Here is a 26,749-nt window from a genome sequence, read left to right on the forward strand (position 1 = left end):
TGCAGCCAGGCGGCTCTTCATTTGTCCCTGGCCCTGCTCCAAGCTAAGCTCCCCCTCCTTTCTCCCTTTCTTTAGCATTTTTTTTGTTTTTGGAGAGAATTAATATGCTAAAGCTGAACAGACAGGAATGATCTCTCCTGAGATAAATTGCTTCATCGGAAAAGGTTGAGAGTCGCTCCGCAACCCCCACCACCATCTACCGACAAATGGGAGCAGTCATTAATCCTTGTCATCTTGCTGGTGGATGATAGGAAGGAAAGGCACCCCAGATTCTCACTGAGGCTTTGTCTCACATGAAGGATTCATCTCTTTTCAGATGAAATCAGCGTCGGACTGAGAAACTATAACGGGAGGCTTTTATTAACTCTCCACGGTGCGCCATATCAGATAACTAAACTACTGCCATTTCACAAGGCAGGACTGTTGTACTGTACATCAAACTTTTGACAGATTTGTAGACTATTTTTTTATTAATTATGTGATTTATAAATATAATATATTATATTAATAGTAAGCTGTGCGCACACCACTATTTTTGCTGTGGTTTACCTTGCTTCAAGGCTAAATGTCGTTGCCACAGATGTAGCAGAGCTAAGCTTGGCTAAACTTCAAATAGTGATCATTTGTATAATCGCTGAGCCTCTTGTATGGGGCGATGATTTCATGTCTTGAAAATTGCTAGACAATATTTCCTCCAAGTCTGCAACAATTTAGAATTTTTAGCAAAAATGTATTACTATGAACACACCAGAAATGACCCACTTCTTTTTTTTTTTTTTTTTAACTCTGGAGACATCATCTGATTTTTTTTTTTTTTTTTTTTTTTTTTTTTTTTTTTGTAGTCTTCTGACAATTTGATTTTGTCCTGGTTAAGGACAATAGAAACGAATGCATGCTTTTATAGGAGTTGTTTAATGATCCATGGACTTCCACAAAATAGATGTCCTTCAGGTGAAAAAAAATCATCTTTTTCAGCCCAGTTTCTTTTTACATACAATGCTTTGCAGAATATCTGTGCCTTGTAAAAGTGTAGAAGACCTAAGTATAAACGCCAGTGCAAGGAGGTGGAGGTGATGCCGACATGTAATAGACTAATAGTCTTTTTGCAGTACGATGGGTGACTACAAGAAGGGAGCGTGGAGCTCAAGAACAGTCACCTGCTGTCAGCGCTAACAAACTGAACAGTCTAGTCAGTTCTGGAGTTTCTGATGACTCTGTGTTATGTCATTCCTCTGTTATTCCTACTTGAAGTAGTTTGCAATTAAGATCCAGATGGGTGTTACCAGTTGGGTGTACCACAGGGTCTGCCTCTATCCAGTATGCACTGCCAGTGGCAGTCTGTGTACATCCTCCAATACCTGGTAAAAGACAAAAGAAAATTCATTCATAAGCTTCAAGTAGGAATAATAGAGTAATAGTACAACATAGAGTAATAAGAATAGAGGCTCCAGAATTGTTATTAGATGGGGAAAGTAGTTACTACAACAGACACCTCAGGAGAGGTGGCAGGTCCTCTTTAAAGTGGCTATTTGGGAATCTAAACACATGAATATAAAATACTGTTGGAAAGAAGACTAACTCATAATATTTGTAGGTGTTTCATAGTTTCACCCACCGATCTACCCTACACAACTGGCTATACGTATGCTACTTCCGGTTGGTGGGGGTTTATGGGCCGTCGGACATCCTATTGCGCATGCACGGTTTCCAGTGACCACATATGCATAGTCGACATGTATTGCTAGAACCGGCCCTTATACAGTGCAAGTCATCATAACTGATGGTGAGTACATTGCAGGTGGTAACCAGCTGGGATAGATCACTTGTCAGATGCACGGCGTGGGATCTAAACAAGGTCATGTAGGGCTGAACAGGGTGATGAAATTGATATTAGTACTCGTAAACTGGGCTACTGTATATTAAAAATTTAATATATTTTGAGCACAGTGGTAGGAAAAAAAAATACAAGGAAACCCCTTCAAACATTTATTTAGGCGGCTTAAGTTTTTCCCACAGGATGGGCCATAAATTATAGATGTGAATCCTACTCTTAAAAAAAGGAGGGACACCTATGCCACAACCAGGAATTAACAGAGAGGTGGCCATGCAGTCTATGGGAGACATCTGAGCAGCTGTTTCTGTGAGTGTAGAGAGCCTGTTCTGGTGATGGGTGGGACAGAAATGTCTAAGATAGAAAGACCCCTTTAGTATTTGGCTGTCACACAATTGTCATTATTCTAGCAGTGATCATATGTGCTGTCAAAGGGAATCTGACACCTTGATTTTGGACTATTAACTGAGGTAACACATGTGTAGTCCACATTGACATTTTTTCCTACTGCCCCCTGTTCCCCTCCTGTCAGCATTTTAAAGCTGCACTAAATTACACAGTCAGGACTGCTGTGCCATGGTACCATAATGGAGAGGGATTGTGCGCATGCACAGCAGCCCCGACTGTGTATTTCAGAACATCCTTAAATGCTGGCAGAGGGGAAACGGGGGGCAGTAGGAAAATAAAAAAAAAATACTGATCTGGACTCCTGATCTACAATATTACTAATGTATTTCTGTAGATAATAGCCCAAGATCCTGGTGACACATTCCCTTTAAGTAAATTCACCTAACTGAACTGGATTTATTGCAGAATTGATTTTCGTTCACGTTCTACATTACATTCAAACGTGGTGCCTCTGCAGAGAATGCCACCTCTCTATAGTCTAGTGCTGTGCGTTTCCCTGGTTAAAACGACATACGGCAACGTGTAGTTGCTGAGCTGAGCCATTACCCAGCGTGTCCTTTGCCTATTTAAGCTCATTTTTTCAGTTACTATCTGCGTGTATTTTGTCTTGTGGGACCTATTTAAGTTTATGACTGTGCATTTGTTCTCCACCCAGGTACTTGATAACTTTTCAAAATCCCATTGTTCCCATGTTCTATTTTTCGGCATGGAGGACAATGTGGAATGACAACCTTATCTGCAGCTGGTAACCCACATGCGGACATTGATCTTTTCAGCTGGCCGCGGGTTCATGGTGCTCAGTGCCCCAGCTCATTGGAACACAGAGGGGTTTTTTCACACCATGAGGAAATGGCTCATTGAATTACTAAGCAGACAATTTAGTAGCGAAATAATAGAGGTACATTCATTTTAGCCACACAAACACATCTGGTCGGCACTCGATCACAATACCAACTTATTGGGTGCCACTAGCTGAGAGCTGAGTACAGTCACAGATGCTGTTTGATGATTAAAGGTTGAACGCTTCCAGGTTTCTGCATGGTGATTTTGGTGTCCCCTTAGCCAACGTTTTGATTAATAAGTAGTCTTCAGCGGGCTGCCAGCTGACCACATTACGTTTACACAGCAATTGTTTCCACTGCTACATCTTCATTTGCACTGATGGGGGATGATGACGAGCAGTCTTTCAAATCATTTGTTAGCTTTTCTTGCAAAATGAATTAAATCGCGGCTGGCTAGTACTTTTCTGGCAATTGCTTATTATCTGATTTATATGGTCTAGTTGTCAACAAGGAAGGTATATTTTATATTCTACAATATTATGTAGTGGTAAGGAAGTAGTCCAGGATCATGAAGACCTTAATATCGTCTTCCAAAAACAGTGCTCCACCTGTTTACGTGTGTGGTATTACAGCTCAGCCTCTACTTTAATGAAGCTGAGATGCAATACCATATATAAGCCATGAACATGTGTGGGGTTTTGCTCTGGTAGACAGGATTAGTGGACGCAGTATAGAGGCAACAAACAGTTCAGTGTTTTATTCAACACTTTAGGTAAGTGACAAAACAAGCAGTCATGATCAAACAAAAAGTCACCTTGCGGTGTTGGTAGTAAATTCACACCATGCGGCAATTCTGCCTCAGTCCTTGACCATAGCAGCACCAACCTTTTCACGCCAAACAGGTAGCAAGCCTTCATCCAGACACAAGGCTCCCAGATCCCAACACAGATAAGACTTATGAGCCCAGCTACCTATTTAAGGACAGCCAGGTGCTGCCAAAACCCGGTCCGGCACTTAAAATCCGGTCCGGTATTTGACCTCATCTGGCTGTAAATCAGCCCAGCAGCACATGCTGGGAGGAAAATACCATTTTTTTCCGACAAAACCTCTCACTGTGTCACACATGCTTTTATGATCATGGACAACTTCTGTAAAGGGGTTATGCCACAAAAACTCTTACTATGCAATGAACAGGGTATTTCAAATGAATTATTTCAATATGCTGTATTTTTTTGGACTTTAAACGCATCAGACCATAAGACGCACCTAGGATATAGAGTAGGAAAATAAAATAAGAAAATATTTTTTTTTTCGGACCTCTGTATCAGACTCCCATCAGAACTCTATTCCTTCTTAGATCTTAGATCAGACCCCTATTCTTTCTCAGACCTCAGATCAGACCCCCCAAGCTCTATCAGACCTCCATCAGACCCTCATTCCTTCTTAGACCTCAGATCTGACACTCTTTACTCCTTGTATCCGACCCCCATTTGTCCTCAGATCAAACCCCCAAGCTCAAAAAGACCTCTGTATTAGACCCCCTTTCCTACTCAGATTAGACCCCCAAGCTTCATCAAACAAGCAAAAATATACATTAACTTACCTCTCCTGCTCCAGGCCTTTCTGACACATACCGCTCCCTAGTCTTCTGGGCCCTGCACTGCACTATGACCTGCCGTTGCACAGCGTCAAGTCATAGTGCATTCCTACGTGCACTACATCCTGACACTGTACGTAGTAAGGATACGTGCAGTGTGGCACCTGGAAGAAGACTAGCGAATGTTGAGTACATCCAGCACTACGCTTATCGCTCCCTGCGCCTCCTGTATACTAATAACCGCTTCCATAATGGAAGCATTCACACAAGACGCATTGCAATTTTTCCCCCTGCTTCTGGGTGGGAAAAAAGTGTTCCTTATAGTCCAAAAGATACCGTACATGCAATAAAAATATTAGTTTTTTTTTAAAATACATATTACATTACAGCCTCCTGCTCTTTCTCCTATGGCCTAAATCCTTCACCTTCTCCTGTATTCAGTGGTGGACCGACATGTTCTGTAGCTTCCCTGTTTCCTTCCTCTTCTCAGTGCTGGTGTAGTGATCTCCTAGGGAAGCAGGTGAAGTGGCCCAGACACCTTTAATTAATTTGTCCGTACTTTTAAATTGAGAGACGTATACAGCTATATCTCTCCCTAGACAGTGGAGAAGAAAATGGGGGGCGGGGACGCATTACATACCATAGTGCCATTTATTAGTGGAATCGCTGGGGCTGTGTGTGAGGGATTATTTTCTAACGTTCAGAAAGTTCTTGATGATCACATGTGACAAGCTGCTGCCCACCCACAGAAAGAGAAGTGACCAGAGCAGCAGAGGGGTGAGTAAAGAAGAAGCTAAGAAGGGTGAATATTACATTGTAGAGTAGTATTTATTTATTTTTTGTAAATTCTATATTTGGATTTAAATAGAGAGGGTAGGATGGTACAGAATGGAAGAGAAGGGGGAAGGGGAGGGGAACTAAGAACAATTGAAAAACTCTAAGTTTTGTCCACTGAAGAACATACAACCATCGAGCTAGCAATATACACTGAACAAAAATATAAACGCAACACTTTCGATTTTGCATGAGCTGAACTCAAAGATCTGAAACATTTTCTACATACACAAAAGACCCATTACTCTCAAATATTGTTCACAAATCTGTCTAAATCTGTGTTAGTGAGCACTTCTTCTTTGCTGAGATAATCCATCCCACCTCACAGATGTGGCATATCAAGGTGCTGATTAGACAGCATGAATATTACACAGATGTGCCTTAGACTGCCCACAATAAAAGACCACTCTGAAGTGTGCACAGTTTTCCCGGGGGGAAGGGGGGGGGGGGGGTCAGAAAACCAGTCAGTATCTGGTGTGGCCACCATTGGCCTCACGCAGTGCAACACATCTCCGTTGCATAGAGTTGATCAGGGGGTTGATGGTTGATTGTGGCTTGTGGAATTTTGGTCCACTCCTCTTCAATAGCTGTGCGAAGTTGCTGAATATTGGCAGGAACTGGAACACGCTGTCGTATGTGCCGATCCAGAGCATCCCAAACGTGCTCAATGGGTGACATGTCCGGTGAGTATGCTGGCCATGCAAGAACTGGGATGTTTTCAGCTTCCAGGAATTGTGACAGATCCTTGCAATATGGGGCAGTGCCTTATCATTCTGCAACATGAGGTGATGGTTGTGGATGAATGGCACAACAATGGGCCTCAGGCTCTCATCACGGTATCTCTGTGCATTAAAAATGCCATCAATAAAATGCACCTGTGTTCGTTGTCCATAACATACACCTGCCCATACCATAACCCCACCTCCACCATGGGCCACTCGATCCACAACGTTGACATCAGCAAGCCGCTCACCCACACAATGCCACACACGCTGTCTGCCATGAACGCCTCTCCAACGCGCCCACTCAAGTCGGTTACAACGACAAACTTCAGTCAGGTCCAGACCCTGATGAGGACGACGAGCATGCAGATGAGCTTCCCTGAGACGGTTTCTGACAGTTTGTGCAGAAATTCTTTGGTTATGCAAACCGATTGTTGCTGCAGCTGTCCGGGTGGCTGGTCTCAGACAATCATGGAGGTGAACATGCTGGATGTGGAGGTCCTGGGCTGGTGGTGTTACATGTGGTCTGCGGTTGTGAGGCCGGTTGGATGTACTGCCAAATTCTCTGAAACGCCTTTGGAGACGGCTTATGGTAGAGAAATGAACATTCATTGCACGGGCAACAGCTCTGGTAGACATTCCTGCAGTGAGCATGCCAATTGCACGCTCCCTCAAACGTTGCGACATCTGTGGCATTGTGCTGTGTGATCAAACTGCACATTTCAGAGTGGTCTTTTATTGTGGGCAGTCTAAGGCACACCTGTGCAATATTCATGCCGTCTAATCCTGTGAGGTAGGATGGATTATCTCGTCACTAACACAGATTTAGATTTGTGAACAATATTTGAGAGTAATGGGTCTTTTGTGCGTGTAGAAAATGTTTCAGATTTTTTAGTTCAGCTCATGCAAAATGGGAGCAAAACCGAAAGTGTTACGTTTATATTTTTGTTCAGTGTATTAAGAAATATGCAAAATTTAACAAAATAAAAGAACGTGGGTAATTATTTTGTTTTTGTTTTTTATTTTGTGGGATGACCCCTTTTTAACTACCGTATTTATCGGCGTATAACACGCACCTTCATTTTAAGAGGGAAATTTCAGTTCTGTTAATACCGTAAGTTGTTAATTCGTTAAGTTGTTACGCCGTACATAAAACCCCACTCCAGTTTACTTCACGACTTTACTTGTACCTGACGGGTACAAGTTCTCCTGCCTCAGACAGCAAACTCTCGCGAGTCTGCAAACTCTCGCAGTGCAGAGTGTTACCGTGGTTACGCTCCGACGGCCGCGAGAATCAGACGTGAGGAAGGCGCGGGTTGCCTGGGCTTGCCGTTGCCTACTGATTGCCGTTACTCACACTCCACACGCTGCTACTGATCCACTCGCTGCTGTGCGGTATGTACATTATATCGGCGGTGTATACGGTACTTGTTAATACTGTAAAAACATGGCTTCTTAACATTATATCTGCGTATAACACGCATACATCATTTGCCCCCTATTTTCAAGGGGGAAAAAGTGCGTGTTATACGCCGATAAATACGGTATGTAATTTACAAATGTAGAACCTGAAATTGTGAACGTAATTGAACTCATCCTGCTCACTTGGTTTCTATCTATACAATTATGTTTGGGTACAGGGCTGCAGTTATCGACTATTTTTGTAATCGAGTATTCTATTGATTGATCCAATGATTAATCGAGTACTCTAATAACCAAAAACTAATTAGAAGAACGGTTTTATTTATAAAAACTCATCACCCTCCCTAGTGCCATGAGTTGCCCCCTCAGTGCCATCAGCTTCCCCCTCAGTGCCATCAGCTTCCCCCTTCAGTGCCATCAGCTTCCCCCTTCAGTGCCATCAGCTTCCCCCTTCAGTGCCATCAGCTTCCCCCTTCAGTGCCATCAGCTTCCCCCTTCAGTGCCATCAGCTTCCCCCTCCAGTGCCATCAGCTTCCCCCTCCAGTGCCACCAGCTTGCCCACCCAGTGCCACCAGCTTGCCCCTCAGTGCCACCAACTGCCCCCCCCCCCGTGCCACCAACTTGCCCCCCAGTGCCACCAACTCCCCCTCCTAGCTTCGTCCCCAGCTCCAGTACTTACCTTTCCTGTAGGGGTGCTGCTTCACAGCTCCTCCATCTTTTACTCCACGAGCTGCACTGTCGTTCTGACGTCACACAGCATCGGGTTATAGTGCACACTTACATGCACTATGTCCTGACACTGTGTCAGGAGGACAGTGTAGCGCTGTGCGGGCTGGCGGGTGATCACGGAGCGGTGAGTAATAGCAATCGCTTCACTCCCGCTCCGTGGTCACATGACACAAACGAATCCTCGATGCAAAAAAATTGCATCAAGGATTTTTTAGTGTTGAATTACTCTATTCAATCGAGTAATTGTTTCAGCCCTATTTGGGTATGTTCAATTGGCGAAATTTTTACACAGATTTTGATGCATATTTGCATATTGAGTTCAGTGGGTTTCCATTAAAGGGGACTGATCCTCATGCAGGTCCACTACATATCTAACTGCAATTCAGGGCAGGATCAGCCTCCAGATTTCTGCCATAGATTCAACGTCTGATTTTCCAGTCTAAAAAAATCCATTGTGTGAACATGCCCTAAATAGACACATTAGCGAAATATTGGTGGACACAATCGATTTCTTTAGGCTCTGCTGACAATCTATCAGTATGCTTTTTACCTTGTTCCTATCAGGGAAGGTGATGCCCGAAGTGATTGGCTGACCTCACCATCCACATTTATGGGGTCAGGGCACTATTCTCTCATCTGTCGGGTGTGTAGCCTGTGCTTCTATTTTGATCTATATAAAAGGACTTCTATCACATATCTATACAAAATTTAAGTTTTGTTGAACATAAGTTGCATGAGGAGGAAATAACACAGTGCAAATATAACTATTATATAAAAGATCTTTTAAAGTATAACTGCCATTTTTTATGTGTAGGGCATTTGATAATACTTGCTTTCAATATACTTTATTGTACAAAAAGATGACCAGCTCACAAGAAGTCAATTACATCAAATTTAATCCCAACCTGTAAAATTATGCCAGATATTGGCCAATCATACATAAAAATATGCACTGACATGGACACACCAAATAGCAGTATAAAATCAAAAGGCAATTATGAATCTAAGATAGCCATAAAACTAAAATGATAATGGTCACGGTCCCTCCTAGCTCTCGCAGCTTACTCTATATTATTTGGACTGCAGCCCTAATTTTCCTAATTGATGTATTTTCAGCAGGATGGTGGAATGTTCTATGGGGCATATGTGAGTGTCTGGTATCTCAATACACACTGATAGGTGCGTTAAATGATTAACAGTGATGGAGTGTAAGTCCACTTACGTGTCCAGTCGCTTCGGCGCCTTTGTAGTGTAACGGGTAGTTTTCTTTTTTATATAGCGCTTATGCGCTTCTTACCCGATGTTGATAGTGTCTACACGGTAACGTCTGTTGGCATACAGTCCAGGTATCAGCCACTCCACGAATGGTTTCCGGTTGCTAATGACACTGCGTGCCTGCGCAGTGCGGCTTTCCTGGACGCTGACTGTTCCACGTGTGATCTCCGGCCGTTGGCAGCACTGGTCACCTGCGCAATACAAAGTTCCGGACGCTCACAGCCCTGAAGTTGTTTCACTTTGGAAATCTAGCTTCACACTTTTCAATTCCCGGTCATAGAAATGTTACACCAATTGTAACAGGGGTGCAGTCACTTTTCTAGCCAGACGCGTTTCAAAACCGCATGTGGCAGTATATTGAATGAACTTTATTGATTTAATATTTTTTTTATGTAAAAACTGATCCAGAAGTGGTAGCTGCAAATACAGTGAAGGAGTTTAAGCATGCATGGGATAGGCATAAGGCTATCCTTCATATAAGATAGGGCCAGTGACTATTCATAGGATTCAGATATATTGGGCAGACTAGATGGGCCAAATGGTTCTTATCTGCCGACACATTCTATGTTTCTATGTATTTGACTTCGAGCAGTGATTTGCCCATCTTCAGTGTTCAGTACAGTACTAAATACCAAAGACGTTCCTCACTCACTGCGCTGCCGTCACAGCCTCCCTCATATATCCCCTAAAGCTGGCCATTAGGGTTGAGCAAATCCGGTTCGGATTGCTGCATCCAAACCTGATTCTTTTAAAAACTTCATTTAGAATATCGGCTCAGTCCTACTGTAAAATGTATTGCCTCTGCAGAGGTCTTTCCGAAGTTTTCAGCAAATACTGCGAGACCTACATAGTTTTGCCTCTATCACATGTCACTTCATTTATTCGCATAAATTACAAAATACGAAGCCAAACTCCACTTCGTGCCTCATTATCAAAGCCAATTTAAAAAATGTTGAAAAAATGTTTATTAATTGACCTATACATTTAACAAAAATGGCAGTTATACTTTAAGGACACAGCCTAGATTGGATCTTAAAGGGGTATTCCAGTTATAGCAAGTTATCCCTTGTTCACAGGATGGGGGATAAGTATTATATTGGTGTGGGTCCTACCACTGGAACACCCTCTGATCACGAGAAATGGAACCGAATACCCCATGATGCACTCCCACCAGCCCCACCCCCGAATGAATTGAACGGTAGGCCGACCATATGTACTGATGCTTCAGTCATCATTATGAAGGTTCCATAGATAGCCAAGCCCTGTACTTGGCTATCTCCGGAATCTCATAAAAATGTATGGAGCCACAGTTTGAGGTACATAGGACACTCATTTTTATTCCTTGTTTGCCAGGAGGTGAACAGAAGGAGCAGTTCTGCCATGTCTTTTGTCTGTTGTTCTTTACAGCATTCAGTGTATGGGATAAATAACATACTTATTTTTATGGTACAAATTTTTTTTTTTTTTTTTTTTTTTTTTATTAAAGGCCATCAGCACCCCATATTTACATGGGTTGTCAGTGGGCTTCCAGACAGAGCTTCTTTCTCCGTAACACCACCTGGATGCCGCTATTGACCATTGCATCACAGGGGCGAAATCGCCGCAATAATTGTCATCGCCGATCCTTACCTTTCCAGCAGAATGCCAGCAGTGTAGGTGTAGGCACAGCTCTGTACAGCGCATTTACGGTGCTATGCAGGATGTCTATACCATGGGAGGGGTTTGTGTTGGGTATATAGGTGTGCATTACGTGTATGCGGTTTTATGTGTAGAGCAGAGTAAACTGTGTAGTTAATAAGAAATGGCATTTCAAATAAAACAGAAGCTATAAATATAAGATTCTTCTGCCCTTCGATGAATGAACCAAATGCCTTGTGATGCCTCCATTAGTGCCTTAGATTAGTACTGTCTAGTAGATTAAATTATTTCATTTTTGCGGAACGGACATAGGTATACGGAATGCATATGGAGTCATTTCCGTTTTATTTGCAGCCCCATTGAAGTGGGGCCATTAAAAATAACGGAATGGACACGGAAAAAAAAATACGTTTGTGTGCAAGAGCCCTATATCAAACACGCTTCACTAGCAAAGGGTGATTTATCATCACAGACATCCTTTGCTTAAAGAAGCCACCGCCAACCAGACAATCCAAAAATAAGTGTATTACTGAAAACCGTGTAGCTTCACAGCATGCCTTATACGGCTTCACAGCATGCCTTATACACACGTGGACAGAATTGTTGGTGCCCTTCCATTAAACCAAGAAGAACCCACAATAGTCACTGAAATATTTCTGAATTCTTTGTCTTCTATGACAAATTCTAATATCCTCATTTTATGTAGCGTTCCTGTAAGACTTTTTGCGAGTTACTGTTGGTAATCAGTGCTGCCATTCAGCGCATGAACCATCCACCGCTCATAGGACTATGCTTCCAATATTCTTCATACGTGCTGACGCGGAGTGTTTTTTATGGAGTGCCTCTGTGTCTATTTTCATGGATAATTCATATGGCCATCACTAAGAACCGCCACTAGAGTATATCTCATTTATTCTTGAATTATTAAAAAGTGAAGTAAACTTTGTTTTGACCGTTTGCAGCATTTTTTCTCTGCACATTATGGAGATGACTAAAAGCTTTAATTGAATGGGAAGTCTTATCTGTTTTCCATCATAGCACAACCCTGTCCTGGAAGTGATAACGTCATTGCTAGGTAGGTAATTATTAGGAACGTGGGGGGTAAAAACAGTCGCCCAGGCCGTATTAAGCATTTGTATACTGCGGCATTTTTACACGTGTGGAAGGCTGTCATCTTCTTTTCAGTCCTTTTGCTTTAAATGGAAATGTAGTTCTTATTCTGGTTCTGCCGACAATAGGAAAAAATATTGATTCGTACACGAAAATGTGCTGCAGTCAGCCCAACAGAGGGAGAGCGTGAGTCGAGAGACTTGTGTCTATATGGAGAAAATTACCTAATGCTGCTGCTTTGCGATGGCAACCGGAGTGCTTCGTTGATTGGTGCATTGCAAATTTCAACCCTATAACTTTCGTGGTGGCTGTGATTGATGTGAGCGGGGATTAGTTTTACCACTGGCGATGCAGCATCCCATACCATTACATTTCCTAATGCATTTACTTTTTCTCCATACCTGCCCTCATATACCCTGCAATCTATCATTATCCGTACAGATCGAGGATTCCCTCTTTACTTCTCTGCCTGCAGTGCCTAATCTCACATATTCTTTTATTCCATTAACTGGAATGCACGTGATATCCCCTGCTGTGGGTTATTTCTACCGTGCGTTGGCACATGGCTCAAACCGAATAGATGTATGGAGAGCTGTACATATTTGCTGTGTGCGTAGCATTGCAGATTTAAACTGTTTCCTGAAAAGAGAAGGCGTAGAGCTGGTCGTACAGAAATAAGACAGGTCCTGAGCTTTCTTCCTGTTTTGTGAAACTAAGCTGCTACACGGTCACAGAACCTCAGCCATCACAGTGCCCCTAGGGGTTTTTACAAACCCTAAATGGCATACTGTATAAACAGATGTTGTTTCCGCTACTATTTTACCTGTGTCGACAACAGATTTTACTTTAGTTTTAAGATTTCATTCATGAACAAAGCAGCTCTGGATGAACAGGTCTGTCGTACTTAAGGAAGTAAAACTGGAAGAAGCCAGTGTGGATGGTCGGTTAATTTTATATATTTGTTTTAATATTGTGACACAGTGAGAGGTTTTGTCTGGGAAAACAGGTATTTTCCTCCCAGCATGTGCTGCTGGGCTGATTCACAGCCAGATGAGGTCAAATACCGGACCGGATTTTAAGTGCCAGGCCAGGTTTTGGCAGCACCTGGCTGTCCTTAAATAGGCAGCTGGGCTCAGAAACTGTGTCTCTGTGTTGGGATCTGGGAGCCTTGTGTCTGGATGAAGGCTTGCTACCTGTTTGGCGTTAAAACAGGTTGGTGCTGCTATGCTCAAGGACTCTTTGAGGCAGAAATGCCGCATGGTGTGAATTACCACCAACACCGCAAGGTGACTTTTTGCTTGTTTATGACTGCTTGTTTTGTCACTTGCCTAAAGTGTGAATAAAACAGTGAACTGTTTGATCTAAAGAACTTGTTGTTGCCTCTATACTGCGTCCGCTAATCCGGTCTACCAGAGCGAAACCCCACTACATATATTATATATATAATATTACAGCTAGAAAGTACATTCATTATGTTTCTCTAACTGCTACCTATTGAAGACACGTAGAACTGTAAGCGCAATCTGTGGGACCTCCTGCAGAAATACATGTTATACACTCTAAGGAGGGCTTAAAGGTTTTTTTCATGACTTAAAGCATCACTGAACTTTGAAAAAACGTTTGATATGTCATAACGACATGTCAGATGATTTATTCAGTGGGGGTCTGGGTGCACTCGCATAGTGCACTCTCTGTCCTCGCTGCAGGAGACAGAATTGAGATGGGCCCATAGACTTTCTATTAAGTCCATCTCACTTCCATCTCCTGTAGCAAGAAGAGAGAGCATGCTATGTGAGCTCTTGTCGCTCCTTGCTCTTGGGATGAGTGGGGGTTTCAGCACTCAGACCTCCATCAATCAAAATGTTTGATATGTCACTCTGACATATTCATTTTCTTTTTCAAACTTCAGTGATACTTTAAAGGGGTTCTCCACAATCGACCTGTCCTAGATTGCGAACAGAACTGGCTGCCTCCACTTGCAGAGCTGCCTAGGAGGGTGCGGACCTCATTACACACTATGTTCTGGCTCTTGCATATACTACATATCGATGAGTTTTCCTGTCGGCCTGCTCAACAGTGATGGCATATTGTATGCAGGATCACATCATTACCATCTATTGTAGAGCAGTGTAGTGGCAGCTCTTCAACTGGTGGCAACCAGTCCTCCCCACATTCCATGATAGGTTGCTATCCGTTATTTTAATTCATTCTCAGAGAACCCCTTTAAATACTGAGGACCTATTCTCACGACTCCTGCTCCCTAGCTGTTGAAAGAGGCCACAGCACTCGGACGTCACTCCCTTTGGTCATATGACCTTTGTTCAGCTTGGTCCCCATTCAAGTCAAGCTGCAGTACCAAGTACAACCGCCATATAATGGTCATCGGTGATAGGTCATCAGTATTTAATACCTAGAAATCCCCTTTAAGGGTCTATTCACATGATTGTATGTTCAGTCCACATCCAATCCACATTTTTTGCAGATCTCATACTTTTCCCCACTTACACCAGGTCTACAAAAGGGAGTGTGTTGTGGGCAGGAAAGGGGATGTTCTGGCAGGGAAGGGGACGGCATAGAAAATTATCTAAATTTAACCCAAGGAAGCTGGTGTAGATTTTGACCAGTGGTGGATGCGCCGAAGTTATGTAGAGGCCGGCGCCTCTTCATTTCTTCAGCAGATCCAGTGCACAGGGTTATTAATTTCACCCAGGTAACCCCCCCCTGACTTGAGCATCGGAGCGGTTCATGCTCCGATGCTCTCCCTTGTCCTGTGCAGGATTGCGCAGGGCAAGTGCTCTTTTATTTACTATAACACACTGCCGGGAGCTTCCGCCCAGCAGTGTGTTGGGTGATGTCACTGGCTCTGATGGGCAGGCTTTAGCACTGCCCTAGCCGTTTTACAGGCTAGGGCAGCGCTAAAGCCAGCCCATCAGTACCGGTGATGTCACCGGGCTCACTGCTGGGCGGAAGCCTCCGCCTGGCAGCCCAAAGGAAAGCCCGGTACGTCACTGGAACTCTACAAAATGCCTTTGCCCTGCGCGATTCAGCGCAGGGCAAAGGAGAGCATCGTAGCATGGACTGCTCCGATGCTCTTGTCAGGGGGACTGCCTGGGTGAAATTCTAGGTATGTCCGGGTTCAGCTCTGAACCCGGACAACGCCTTTAAGAGTGGCGTCTAAAACGCTGGTCTTAATAAATGACTCTCTAAGTCTTTATGCACCAAATACAAGACTCCTTTCCTGCACAGCAAGGAAAAGAAACATTCCCAATATTTCCTTTGGGAATGTTTTCTTTCTTCCTTGTGATGGGATCTACTCTTGGTTTTGATGAAAAAACGATGGGAAGGAGAAGATATCTGTAGAAGGCTAGTCTGAACACTGCCGTATGAGATCACAACTGGCATAAGAATCCTATTTTCCAGGTTTACAGCCCACAGCGTAATATCCCTTGGTAGCATTATGATAAGTTGTGGCAGTTTAAGCAGGTTTCCATAATAATTGCTTCTCTTTATCTCTGGCTTTTCATATTTTGGATTTAAGGCTTAGACACTGAGATAGTGAATTTCTAATCTACTGGAAGTTAAGTGTAGGATCACCCATGAGGAACACGTACACAATTCCCTAATCTTGTGTTTGTGATCAGAAACCTTCAGTTTCAATGATTTACACAAAGGACAGTACATAATTGTAACTGATCACCAGGCTGCCGTCATATATAGCACAGAATCTGAAATCCCTGCATCTGCATGTATTGACCCCACTGATAAAGAGAGGAATTGTGGTCATAACGTCATCATTGTGTTGCTATTTACAGGTGAATCTACACCGAATTAGGCATTGTGCACCTGGCCGTATGTGTTTGGCGGTCCGCAAAATGCAGATAACCAGCCGTGTTGTGTTCTCATTTTTTGCGGACCCGTCAACTTCCATGTGCATGTGGACTGCATTTTGTGGCCAAGTGTAGCACATGTTCAGTCTTTTTGTTCACATGGTTTCTGCGTCTGTATGTCTGTTCTGCAAAAATATAGAACATGTCTGCAAAATGCAGACCACGGACCCACTGAAGTCAGTAGGTCTGAAAAAAAAAATTCTGGCAACACACTGCAGCTGTATTTTGCAGATCCACGGTTTGTACAGCAGGCACTTGGCTGCAATGACAGGGAACGGCGATCACGCAGAACCCCGTCATTTAGCCCCTCGGATGCCACAATCAACAGTAATTGCAGCATCTGTGAGGTAAAGCAGAAGGAAGCGGCTCCCTCTGTCTTACGATCGGAGCCCCTGCAGTGAAATTGCGGGGGTCCGATCGGTTACCATGGCTGCCTGGGCGCTTCTGAATCTTCCCATGGTAAGTTTCCTGCTGAGCTGTGTAGCCTAATAGATCTCTATTAGGCCTCATGCACACGGCTGTTGCCCGGCCGTGGCCGTATTGCAGCCCATCACTTGAATGGGTCTGCAATCCGGAGCTGCGGTGTGGAACGGAGGCACGGAACCCCACGGAAGCACTACAGAGTGCTTCCGTGGTGTTTCTGTCCGTGCCTTTGCAACACAAAAAAATAGAACATGTTCTATTTTTTTGCAGTCTGGGTAGATCAGGGACCCATTCAAGTTGAATGGGTCTCAATCCGTCCCGGCCGCCGCACAGACTTTGCCCGTGCATTGGGGACCGCAAGTTGCGGCCCCCAATGCTCGGAACAGCCGCACAACAGCCGTGTGCATGAGGCCTTAGGGTGAATGGGACAAGGGATCAAAGGATTCCAGGTTCTAGCCCCCCCTAAGGGGGCTAAATGTTACAAGTAAAAAAAAATATATATATTAAAAGTTTAAATCATCCCCTTTTCCAATTTTGCATCTAAAAATATATCGGAAACAGACTAAGGCAGCGCTCACCTGTATGTCCTTGTCTTGAGCCCGGACATAGCGTCTGGATCAGTTAAACCTCAGAGAAAACTTAATTGGTCCAGCTCTAATGTTCAAGGTATAAATCTTTATTCAAGCGGTTTTAAAATATTCCAATACACAGATACACTTTTGTTACGCGTTTCAGACCATGATCATGGTCTGAAACACGGAACACAAGTGTACCTGTGTATTGGAATATTTTAAAACCGCTTGAATAAAGATTTATACCTTGAGCATCTAAAAATATATGAACAATAAAAACATATCAGGTATCACTGCATCTAAACTATTAAAATATATATTTTTTCAATTCCTGTGCAGTGAACGCCATAATGGGAAAAAAATAAATAAAAATACACTATTCGGCATTTTTTAGACACCTTGTCCCTTTTGTCCCCTGCTTTTTCCAGTGCTGTGCTTCAGTCTTCCCTGCCACTGTTTGTTTTCCTGGCTGTGCGCATAGGTCACCACTCCAGCCGATTACTGGCCTCAGCAGTGAGGCTTTGTATGTTGCTGAGGCCAATGATTGGTTGTATGGTGGGTGGCCTGTGTGCACTGAACATCAGGAATATGATGTCAGGAGGGAGGACTGGAGCATGGTGGTGAAAGAAGCAGGGGAGAAATTTGTATGGATTCTTTAGTTATTTTTAGACCTTTTACAGAGGCTGCCCGAATATTAGTTTAAATTGGACAACCCTTTTAAAGAGAACCTGTCAATGTTCGGGATGTGTTTCTTTTAGTAACTACTTGCATCCCAAGTAATAACAATCCTGGAGAAGTCTATAAATGTATTGCCAACAGTCAGTCCGAGTCCGACCCTGTCAGCACTGATTGGATTGTCAGACTGTGTCGGGACAAACTACAACTGGTAACACCCAGCTGAACCCTATTGCAGCCTGTTGGAAGTTCATTCATAAACTTCTGGAAGGAATACTAGAAGAATGGCGCACCATAGAGTCATAAGAATAGATGCTCTACAATAGTTAATACAAGTAGTTACTAAAACAGACATGTCCGGAGAGGTGACAGAACCACTTCAGACCATTTAAAGGGGTTGCCTGAGTTATTTATTTTAAAAAAGACATAGACACTACTAGAATGATACAAAAACATTATACCTACTGTCCTCAAACCTCTCCGTTCAGCATTGCTGCTCCTATCCTTCCCTTCACTGCCATCATGACGTAGTGTTTTGGCTGCAGCGATGACGTTCACATATACCACATAAGACAGCTGAGGCCAGTGATTGGCTGCAGCTGTCACATATGGTATACAGGCACATCACCCTACAGTCAGGGCAACCAAGCACAGCTGGAGTGACAGAGCGGCAGCGATGGAACAAGAAGGGATTAGATGGTGATTATCATTTTTTATTTTTATTTTTTGTATATATTATTACTCTAATCGGGTCCCTGCTTTTAATAAAATATAACAGTAAATAAATAGCCCAGTCACCCTTTTAAATGGATGCAGCAGCTTATTTCTGTATTTGTAACCTTTGATTTCAGGTAATATTTGTGCTGTGAGGCTTGTAACAAAGTTACCTGCTGGTGCTTGGATTCAGTAACAAAGGCTGAATAGGCAGGGGGTATTATTGTGTTGATCGCACACCTATGGAGTAAAAAGTAAATGAAGACCATGCCGGCGAGATGCTTTAAGCAGATGAGAATGTTCGCTCGCTCATAGCCCACTGGAAGGGGTATGAGATCATAAGAATGCCAGAGCTGTGAGCAATGAGGCTTATTCCTAGCAGCGGGACTGTAAAATCCAAGACATGCGGCATGATCTCACCTCGCTCCTTCCCTCAGCCTCTAAACACAGTCACAAACACACACACTCCGCCTCTTACAAAGACCCGAGGGGATACTACGAGGGAGAAGGCTCTAATCCATGTCTGAGTCGTTAATCAGTGCAGCACACTCTCCGCTCGTTTCATCTGCAGCACAGCAGTATATGCCCATCCACTGCCCGATGCCATAGCACATGTCCCTGCATCGGAGAGATTGAGGTGGTCTTTGGTGCCAGTTTTGTAAGATCTTAATGAGCTGATGTCGGCGTGTGTACCAGACACACATGCTCTTCAGTAATTGGTGCCATCATTAGTTCACAAGCCAGAGGCCAGTATTAGGATATAGCCTGTAGGTCTGTGGAGTCACAGCCCTTATGAATAATTATAGATATTAAGCAATTCCAATCTTCAGTCTGGAGATCTTTTCTATTTGCAGCCCTTTTATTCACACGTATTTGATCATATAGGGGCTTGTACGCACAATTTTACACGTATAGCTAGCATGGCACATGAAGAGTCTTACAGTGTGTGGTATGCCGTGATTAAGGGGCTTTATTGAAGCAGTAATCTAATAGGCATTATGGGGAACGGTATTAATGGTATTGATTTTTATTTTGCATTTCTTTAGATTAATTGTTCTGGACCTCTGAGCATTGCAGTTCCTTATTATATATTCTCCAGAGTCCCAATACCCAATAAAGTCACCGAAGTCTCTGTGTTGGAGTCTGCCTTGTCTCTCTATCATTAAGTGTTTAACTGTGTCTCTGCAGGGCAAGTTTTACCTGCTGATTGAAGAGCTGAGCCAACTTGTTCGCTCCCTTGTGCCCATACAGCTGTGGTATAAATACATCATAGGCGAAGATCCTTCAAGCACATATTTCTTAGGAAGCATCCTAATAATCCTGTACAGTCTGTGTAAGGTAAGTAGGACATAAGCCAATTCTTGTCATGGAGTGCACAAGAAAAACTAAAATAAGATCATAACGTGATCATCATATAATGGATCTGTCCCCAGCTTAAAGGCTTATGTATACCTTTGGGGGCATTGTTTTTTTATTAGTGCATTGTACTCATTATGGGCTAAAAAAAATTATAAATTATTGGTATTTAGTAAAAATATGGAGTCCTTTTCTCTCTACAGAGCTGAGATGCTCTGCTAGCAGGATCAACATTTTCTCTCTGCTCAATCAGGCAGGGAGCTGACTGGCTCCTTAACTCTACTCCTCCTGACTGGCTCCTCATCTCTACTGCCAATGGATGTAGCTCAGTGGTAGAGCGCATGAGCCAGGGGATGTAGCTCAGTGGTAGAGCGAATCCTTATCTCTACTCATCAAAACTCAGTCCTTATCTTACTGAAAAGAATGTGGCTTAAATAAGTGTTTATGACATCTTTAGTAATTTAGAGAGAAGGGTTTTTAGATGACCGGCACAAAGTGAAAATAGGATGCACACAGCTAGAAAAACAGTTAACCCTTTGTGACAGAACGGCACAATATTTTTTAATAAAGACCAATTAAAAAAACAATTTTTAGCCACAAATGAGTAAAATGTAATCTTAAAAAAAAAAAATTGTCCCCAAAGGTGTACAAAACCCTTGTTAGATTTTTCTGCTCCAGTGACAGAAGAGAAAAATAGAGAACTCTACGACAATGTGAACACACGCAAAAATTCATTGAGACCTGCCCATAACCAGCCTTTTACACTTGTCACATCAGATTGGTGAAGTCCTTTGCTTCATCTTTAGGCCAGTTTCAAAGGAGCTTAAAGGGGTGGTTGACCCCTGGTGACCTTTTCTGCAGACCCCTTAGCATGGCAAGACCCACAGTAGGAATCATACTTATCTGATCCCTGCTTCTGGCTCCGCTGTTGCTCCTGAGTTTCCCCGTGTCAACATCCAATGTCACCCATTTGACACATGACCCAGTAATATGACGCATTGGTGACACACCACCGCTGCAGAGGCAGAGATCAGGTAAGTATGATTCCCAACATGGGTCCAGCCACGCTGGGGGGTCTGCAGAAGAGGTCCCCAGAAGTGAAAAACCCCTTTAACATAGGCCCAATCTGTAAGGCTAAAAATGATTAAAATGTTTTATCTTTTAAATTTTCTTTATTATTTGGGATTGAAATTTTCTTTAACTGCTTTCCGACCGGCTGTTGACTATATACCTCTGCGAGGTTGGCACATATCTCTGCGTGGACGTTTCTAAACATACTTGCAGAGATCGTGGCTGTGGGAGCAGGGAGCCCGCTGTGAGTGACAGCAGTGCCCTCCATAGAAAACGCAAGGACAGTTTTTCACTGACCCTTAATGAACTCTGTGTATAGAGATCAGAATGAGGCATAGCGCTTCTTGCTCCATTCCCAGCAGTCATCTGATTCCTGGGGGCTGGGTATCTTCATGAGTTGCTGGGTCTTAGCAAACCCAGATCAGCTGTGCAGTAAGACTGTACAGCCCTGTACAACCTCTCTGGGACTGCATTAATTCTGTAACTGGGGCCCCTATGTCAGTCCCAGTTACAGGAGAAAGTGAAATTAGCAATAAATGAAAATGGTCTTGCATGACCTTATCAGGGACACAAGGCGTAAAGTAAAAAAAAATAGACAGTATTAAAAAATTTATGATAAAAAAAGGCCACCACATGCCACACGGCGGCTTCTAGCCCTGCCTCTGGCAACCATAACCCATACATCCCATACAGTATATCAAAATTACAGAAAGGGAAAATAATTAAAAATATATTTTTAGTTGCTTTTTGTGCTATTCAAAAAAAAAATTTGCAACTGTTCACCCATTTGTTTCTTGGTTATAAAAAATAAAATAAAAAGAATAATGCGTGTTAACATTTTTTTATATCTTTTTCTCTTCTAGTCTTTTGACGTTTGTGGTCGTATTGGAGGATTAAGGAAAGCCTTAAGAATTCTTTGTCATGCACAGGTAATATATAGTTTGAATAAGATTTTGAGTTTTGCCTGGACTCTGACTTTTCTCTCCTCTACTTCAGTCTTAAAGGGGTTTTCTCAAGATTTAAACTCCTCTACAGGATAGGGAATAAGTGTCAGTGGGAGACTGAAGCAAAAGCAGTATTTGCCCCTACCCCAATCGTTGCCATCTTAGCTTCCCAATATTGTACTTCACAGCACTCGCACTGAAGACAGAATATCATATTTCTAGGAAATTGCACATCATTCATTCTACATATATATTGACGTTTTCTCCTAAATAATTGGAATTTATTCTTTACAATAACGCGCCTCATCACTGAGCTTCATGTGCTGTGGTTGAAACAAGCTCATATTATAGCATTTAGGTCACATTTTATTGCCAGCTATAGAAGGTGTTATGTCACATTTTCACACTGAAATGACTGGGTGGAGTTGTGATAGACAAGTTGTGCTATACATTTGCATTTTTAAAGAAGCGAATAGTCAATGTTTTAACAGCAACTAATCAGATATTTCCATCACTTATCTTTGAGCAATATTAATTTTTGGTTTTATGGCTGTACAGAAAATAGATACAGTTGGTTTGGCTTTGTTGACTACTACTAGATATACATAAGAGACTATACTACTAGATATACAACATACTGTACTATAGTATTATACAACATATTGTACATATAACGTGGCATTGCACTGCAACATGTGACATGCTGCGACTTTGACGCGACAGTTGCAAAAAATCCATCCATGTCGCAGTCGCAGCATGTCACATGTCGCAGTGCAACACCATAGACTATCATTATAAAAATTGTTGCACGACATTGGTGCGACATCAATGTCGTGCGACACATGTAGCAGCGTAATTGTGCCCTATGTGTCGTGCGACGTATTGTCGTAGTGTAGCCCTAGCCTAAAGCTGACCTACAGCAGTGAAGAAAAATGGCTAGGTTGTTATGGAAACCTGGAGTAAAACTGTGTGTATGTGGAGACTAAGGGCCTGCGAGCTTCTATTGGCTGATAAGGGACATGTGACCATGTGTATGGCAGTTGGGATATGAAGAGAGAGACTCGCAGGCTTGTATTGGCTAATGCAGGTCATTTTTTGGGAATATCTTAGGAACGGTACGTCCTAGAGAGCTGTGACCCCTAGAGGGATGTGTATACCAAGTTTCATGAAATCGATGGTTGCGGTTTTGAGTGATCGCGGAACATACACACATATACGTCTATCTATATATATATATATATATATATATATATATATATATATATATATATATATATATATATATATAAAATATATAGTACAGACCAAAAGTTTGGACACACCTTCTCATTCAAAGAGTTTTCTTTATTTTCATGACTGAAAATTGTAGATTCACACTGAAGGCATCAAAACTATGAATTAACACATGTGGAATTATATACATAACAAAAAAGTGTGAAACAACTGAAAATATGTCATATTCTAGGTTCTTCAAAGTAGCCACCTTTTGCTTTGATTACTGCTTTGCACACTCTTGGCATTCTCTTGATGAGCTTCAAGAGGCAGTCACCTGAAATGGTTTTCACTTCACAGGTGTGCCCTGTCAGGTTTAATAAGTGGGATTTCTTGCCTTCTAAATGGGGTTGGGACCATCAGATGCGTTGTGGAGAAGTCAGGTGGATACACAGCTGATAGTCCTACTGAATAGACTGTTAGAATTTGTATTATTGAAAGAAAAAAGCAGCTAAGTAAAGAAAAACGAGTGGCCATCATTACTTTAAGAAATGAAGGTCAGTCAGTCCGAAAAATTTGGAGTCACAAAAACCATCAAGCGCTACAAAGAAACTGGCTCACATGCGGACCGCCCGAGGAAAGGAAGACCAAGAGTCACCTCTGCTGCGGAAGATAAGTTCATCGGAGTCACCAGCCTCAGAAATCGCAGGTTAACAGCAGCTCAGATTAGAGACCAGGTCAATGCCACACAGAGTTCTAGCAGCAGACACATCTCTAAAACAACTGTTAAGAGGAGACTGTGTGAATCAGGTCTTCATGGTAGAATATCTGCTAGGAAACAAGCAGAAGATACTTGTTTGGGCTAAAGAACACAAGGAATGGACATTAGACCAGTGGAAATCTGTGCTTTGGTCTGACGAGTCCAAATTTGAGATCTTTGGTTCCAACCACCGTGTCTTTGTGCGACGCAGAAAAGGTGAACGGATGGACTCTACATGCCTGGTTCCCACCGTGAAGCATGGAGGAGGAGGTGTGATGGTGTGGGGGTGCTTTGCTGGTGACACTGTTGGGGATTTATTCAAAATTGAAGGCATACTGAACCAGCATGGCTACCACAGCATCTTGCAGCGGCATGCTATTCCATCCGGTTTGCGATTAGTTGGACCATCATTTATTTTTCAACAGAACAATGACCCCCAAACACACCTCCAGGCTGTGTAAGGGCTATTTGACCATGAAGGAGAGTGATGGGGTGCTGCGCCAGATGACCTGGCCTCCACAGTCACCGGACCTGAACCCAATCGAGATGGTTTGGGGTGAGCTGGACCGCAGAGTGAAGGCAAAAGGGCCAACAAGTGCTAAGCATCTCTGGGAACTCCTTCAAGACTATTGGAAGACCATTTCAGGTGACTATCTCTTGAACCTTATCAAGAGAATGCCAAGAGTGTGCAAAGCAGTAATCACAGTTTTTGTGACTGCACTTGGGGACACTTTCAAAGTTTTCCCAATTTTTCGGACTGACTGACCTTCATTTCTTAAAGTAATGATGGCCACTCGTTTTTCTTTACTTAGCTGCTTTTCTCTTTCAATAATACAAATTCTAACAGTCTATTCAGTAGGACTATCAGCTGTGTATCCACCTGACTTCTCCACAACGCAACTGATGGTCCCAACCCCTTTTATAAGGCAAGAAATCCCACTTATTAAACCAGACAGGGCACACCTGTGAAGTGAAAACCATTTCAGGTGACTACCTCTTGAAGCTCATCAAGAGAATGCCAAGAGTGTGCAAAGCAGTAATCAAAGCAAAAGGTGGCTACTTTGAAGAACCTAGAATATTACATATTTTCAGATGTTTCACACTTTTTTGTTATGTATATAATTCCACATGTGTTAATTCATAGTTTTGATGCCTTCAGTGTGAATCTACAATTTTCATAGTCATGAAAATAAAGAAAACTCTTTGAATGAGAAGGTGTCCAAAATTTTGGTCTGTACTGTATATATAAAGAACTAGATATAGAACATACTGTACTATTGTACATATAACGTGGTTGTGTGTGTGTGTGTGTATATATATATATATATATAATGTTGCTCCTCATTACAGTAGGCATCTGCTTATTTTTTGGTTTTGCAACAATTACTCGTTTTCCATAAAGTATGGACTCAAGTTACAATGGTTTAAACATACATTGATCATCCTGGAACCAATTATTATTATACCTTGAGGGACAACTGTACACGTATTTTTCGCTTTATAAGACGTGCTTTTAAAACAAGAAAAACGGGGGGAATGGCATGTACGTCTTAGAAAGCGAATACTAGTATGCAGTAGGTGTGGGGAGTGGTGAGTAAAGTGGTGGCTGTACTCACAGCTGGTTTTCTCCGGACTGCACTGTCCTGACTGCGTACAGTGTTAGGACCTAGTGGCACTATGACCTGACCCTGTGCAACATCAGGTATGTATCTGTGCAGCGCGGGCCAAGAGAAGAATGGAGCTGCATAAAGAGAGGCTGAATGTGCAGAGTGGCAGTGCTTTCCAGAGAGGTAAGTTTTTATATAGTTGTTTTTGGTCTAATGTGAGGTCCGATTGGGGGTCTAATTTGAGGTATGATGAAAAATTTATTTATTTTTATTTATTTTTTAGATTTTCCGCCTCTAAAACCTAGGTTCGTTTTATAAAGTGAAAAATATGGTATATACCAGGGATCAGCAACCTTCGGCACTCCAGCTGTTGTGAAACTACAATTCCCCACTTGCTCCATTCATTTCTATGAGAGTTTTTACAAGAGCAGGGCAAGTATGCATACTGGGAGTTGTAGTTTCACAACAGCTGGAGTGCCGGAGGTTGCCTACCCCTGGTATATATACTCCTCAACATTAAAACTTCAACTCTAAGATGGAAAAGTTGTGGAATTTTGGAAATCACAGGATTATTAGACATGGTTAAGGATATACAAATGATAAAAAAAATTGGAAACAAAATATTGAATTTATTCAGTATAATGTATGAGCGCTACACCTAGAAGTACCCACACTTGCACAATGGCATGCTATCAATAAAGTTATTAATGGTTGTCTGAGGAATGTTCTGCCACACTCAATGCACTTGGGCACACAAATCCTGAAAATCCACTCCCTTTGCAATTGCCGACCAATGATTTCCCAGATGTGCTTGATTGGAGACCGGAGGCGCTGCAGCCATGGTAGCATGTTTAGGCCACACGGGCTTCTCAAAGTATGATGAGCCTGATGTTTTCCTATTGAGAAACTGCTCCTGGGACACTTTCGAGAAATGTTCATACCACTGGTTCCATGATCAAATCAATGTCAAGCAAAGCTTTTACTGTACCAGTGAATGAAGACTTGAGGGTCCGGCTACTGTACGTTATGCCACCCTGCACTATAATCCCAGGAGTATGACAGGTGTGACATTCCCTTGTGTCCTCTTTATAGAGTTGACCACATGATCTCCAGACCAATCTCTGGCTATCATTGCATCCAAGACAAAAGCAAGACTGATTAATGAAAAGGATAGACCTAC

At 42.6% G+C, this 26,749-nt stretch overlaps 1 protein-coding gene across 1 annotated transcript in view; it reads left to right on the forward strand.

Moving 5' to 3' along the window:
- Nucleotides 1-26,749, forward strand: part of RNFT2 (ring finger protein, transmembrane 2) — a 95,973-nt gene that overhangs the window by 47,292 nt on the left and 21,932 nt on the right. Inside the window, exons 7-8 of the mRNA XM_044275814.1 lie at nucleotides 19,808-19,957; nucleotides 21,910-21,975. Coding sequence (XP_044131749.1) covers nucleotides 19,808-19,957; nucleotides 21,910-21,975 — 216 coding nt within the window. The remainder of the gene's footprint in view (nucleotides 1-19,807; nucleotides 19,958-21,909; nucleotides 21,976-26,749) is intronic.

Source organism: Bufo gargarizans, chromosome 1, assembly GCF_014858855.1.
Source record: "Bufo gargarizans isolate SCDJY-AF-19 chromosome 1, ASM1485885v1, whole genome shotgun sequence".
NCBI lineage: Eukaryota > Metazoa > Chordata > Amphibia > Anura > Bufonidae > Bufo > Bufo gargarizans.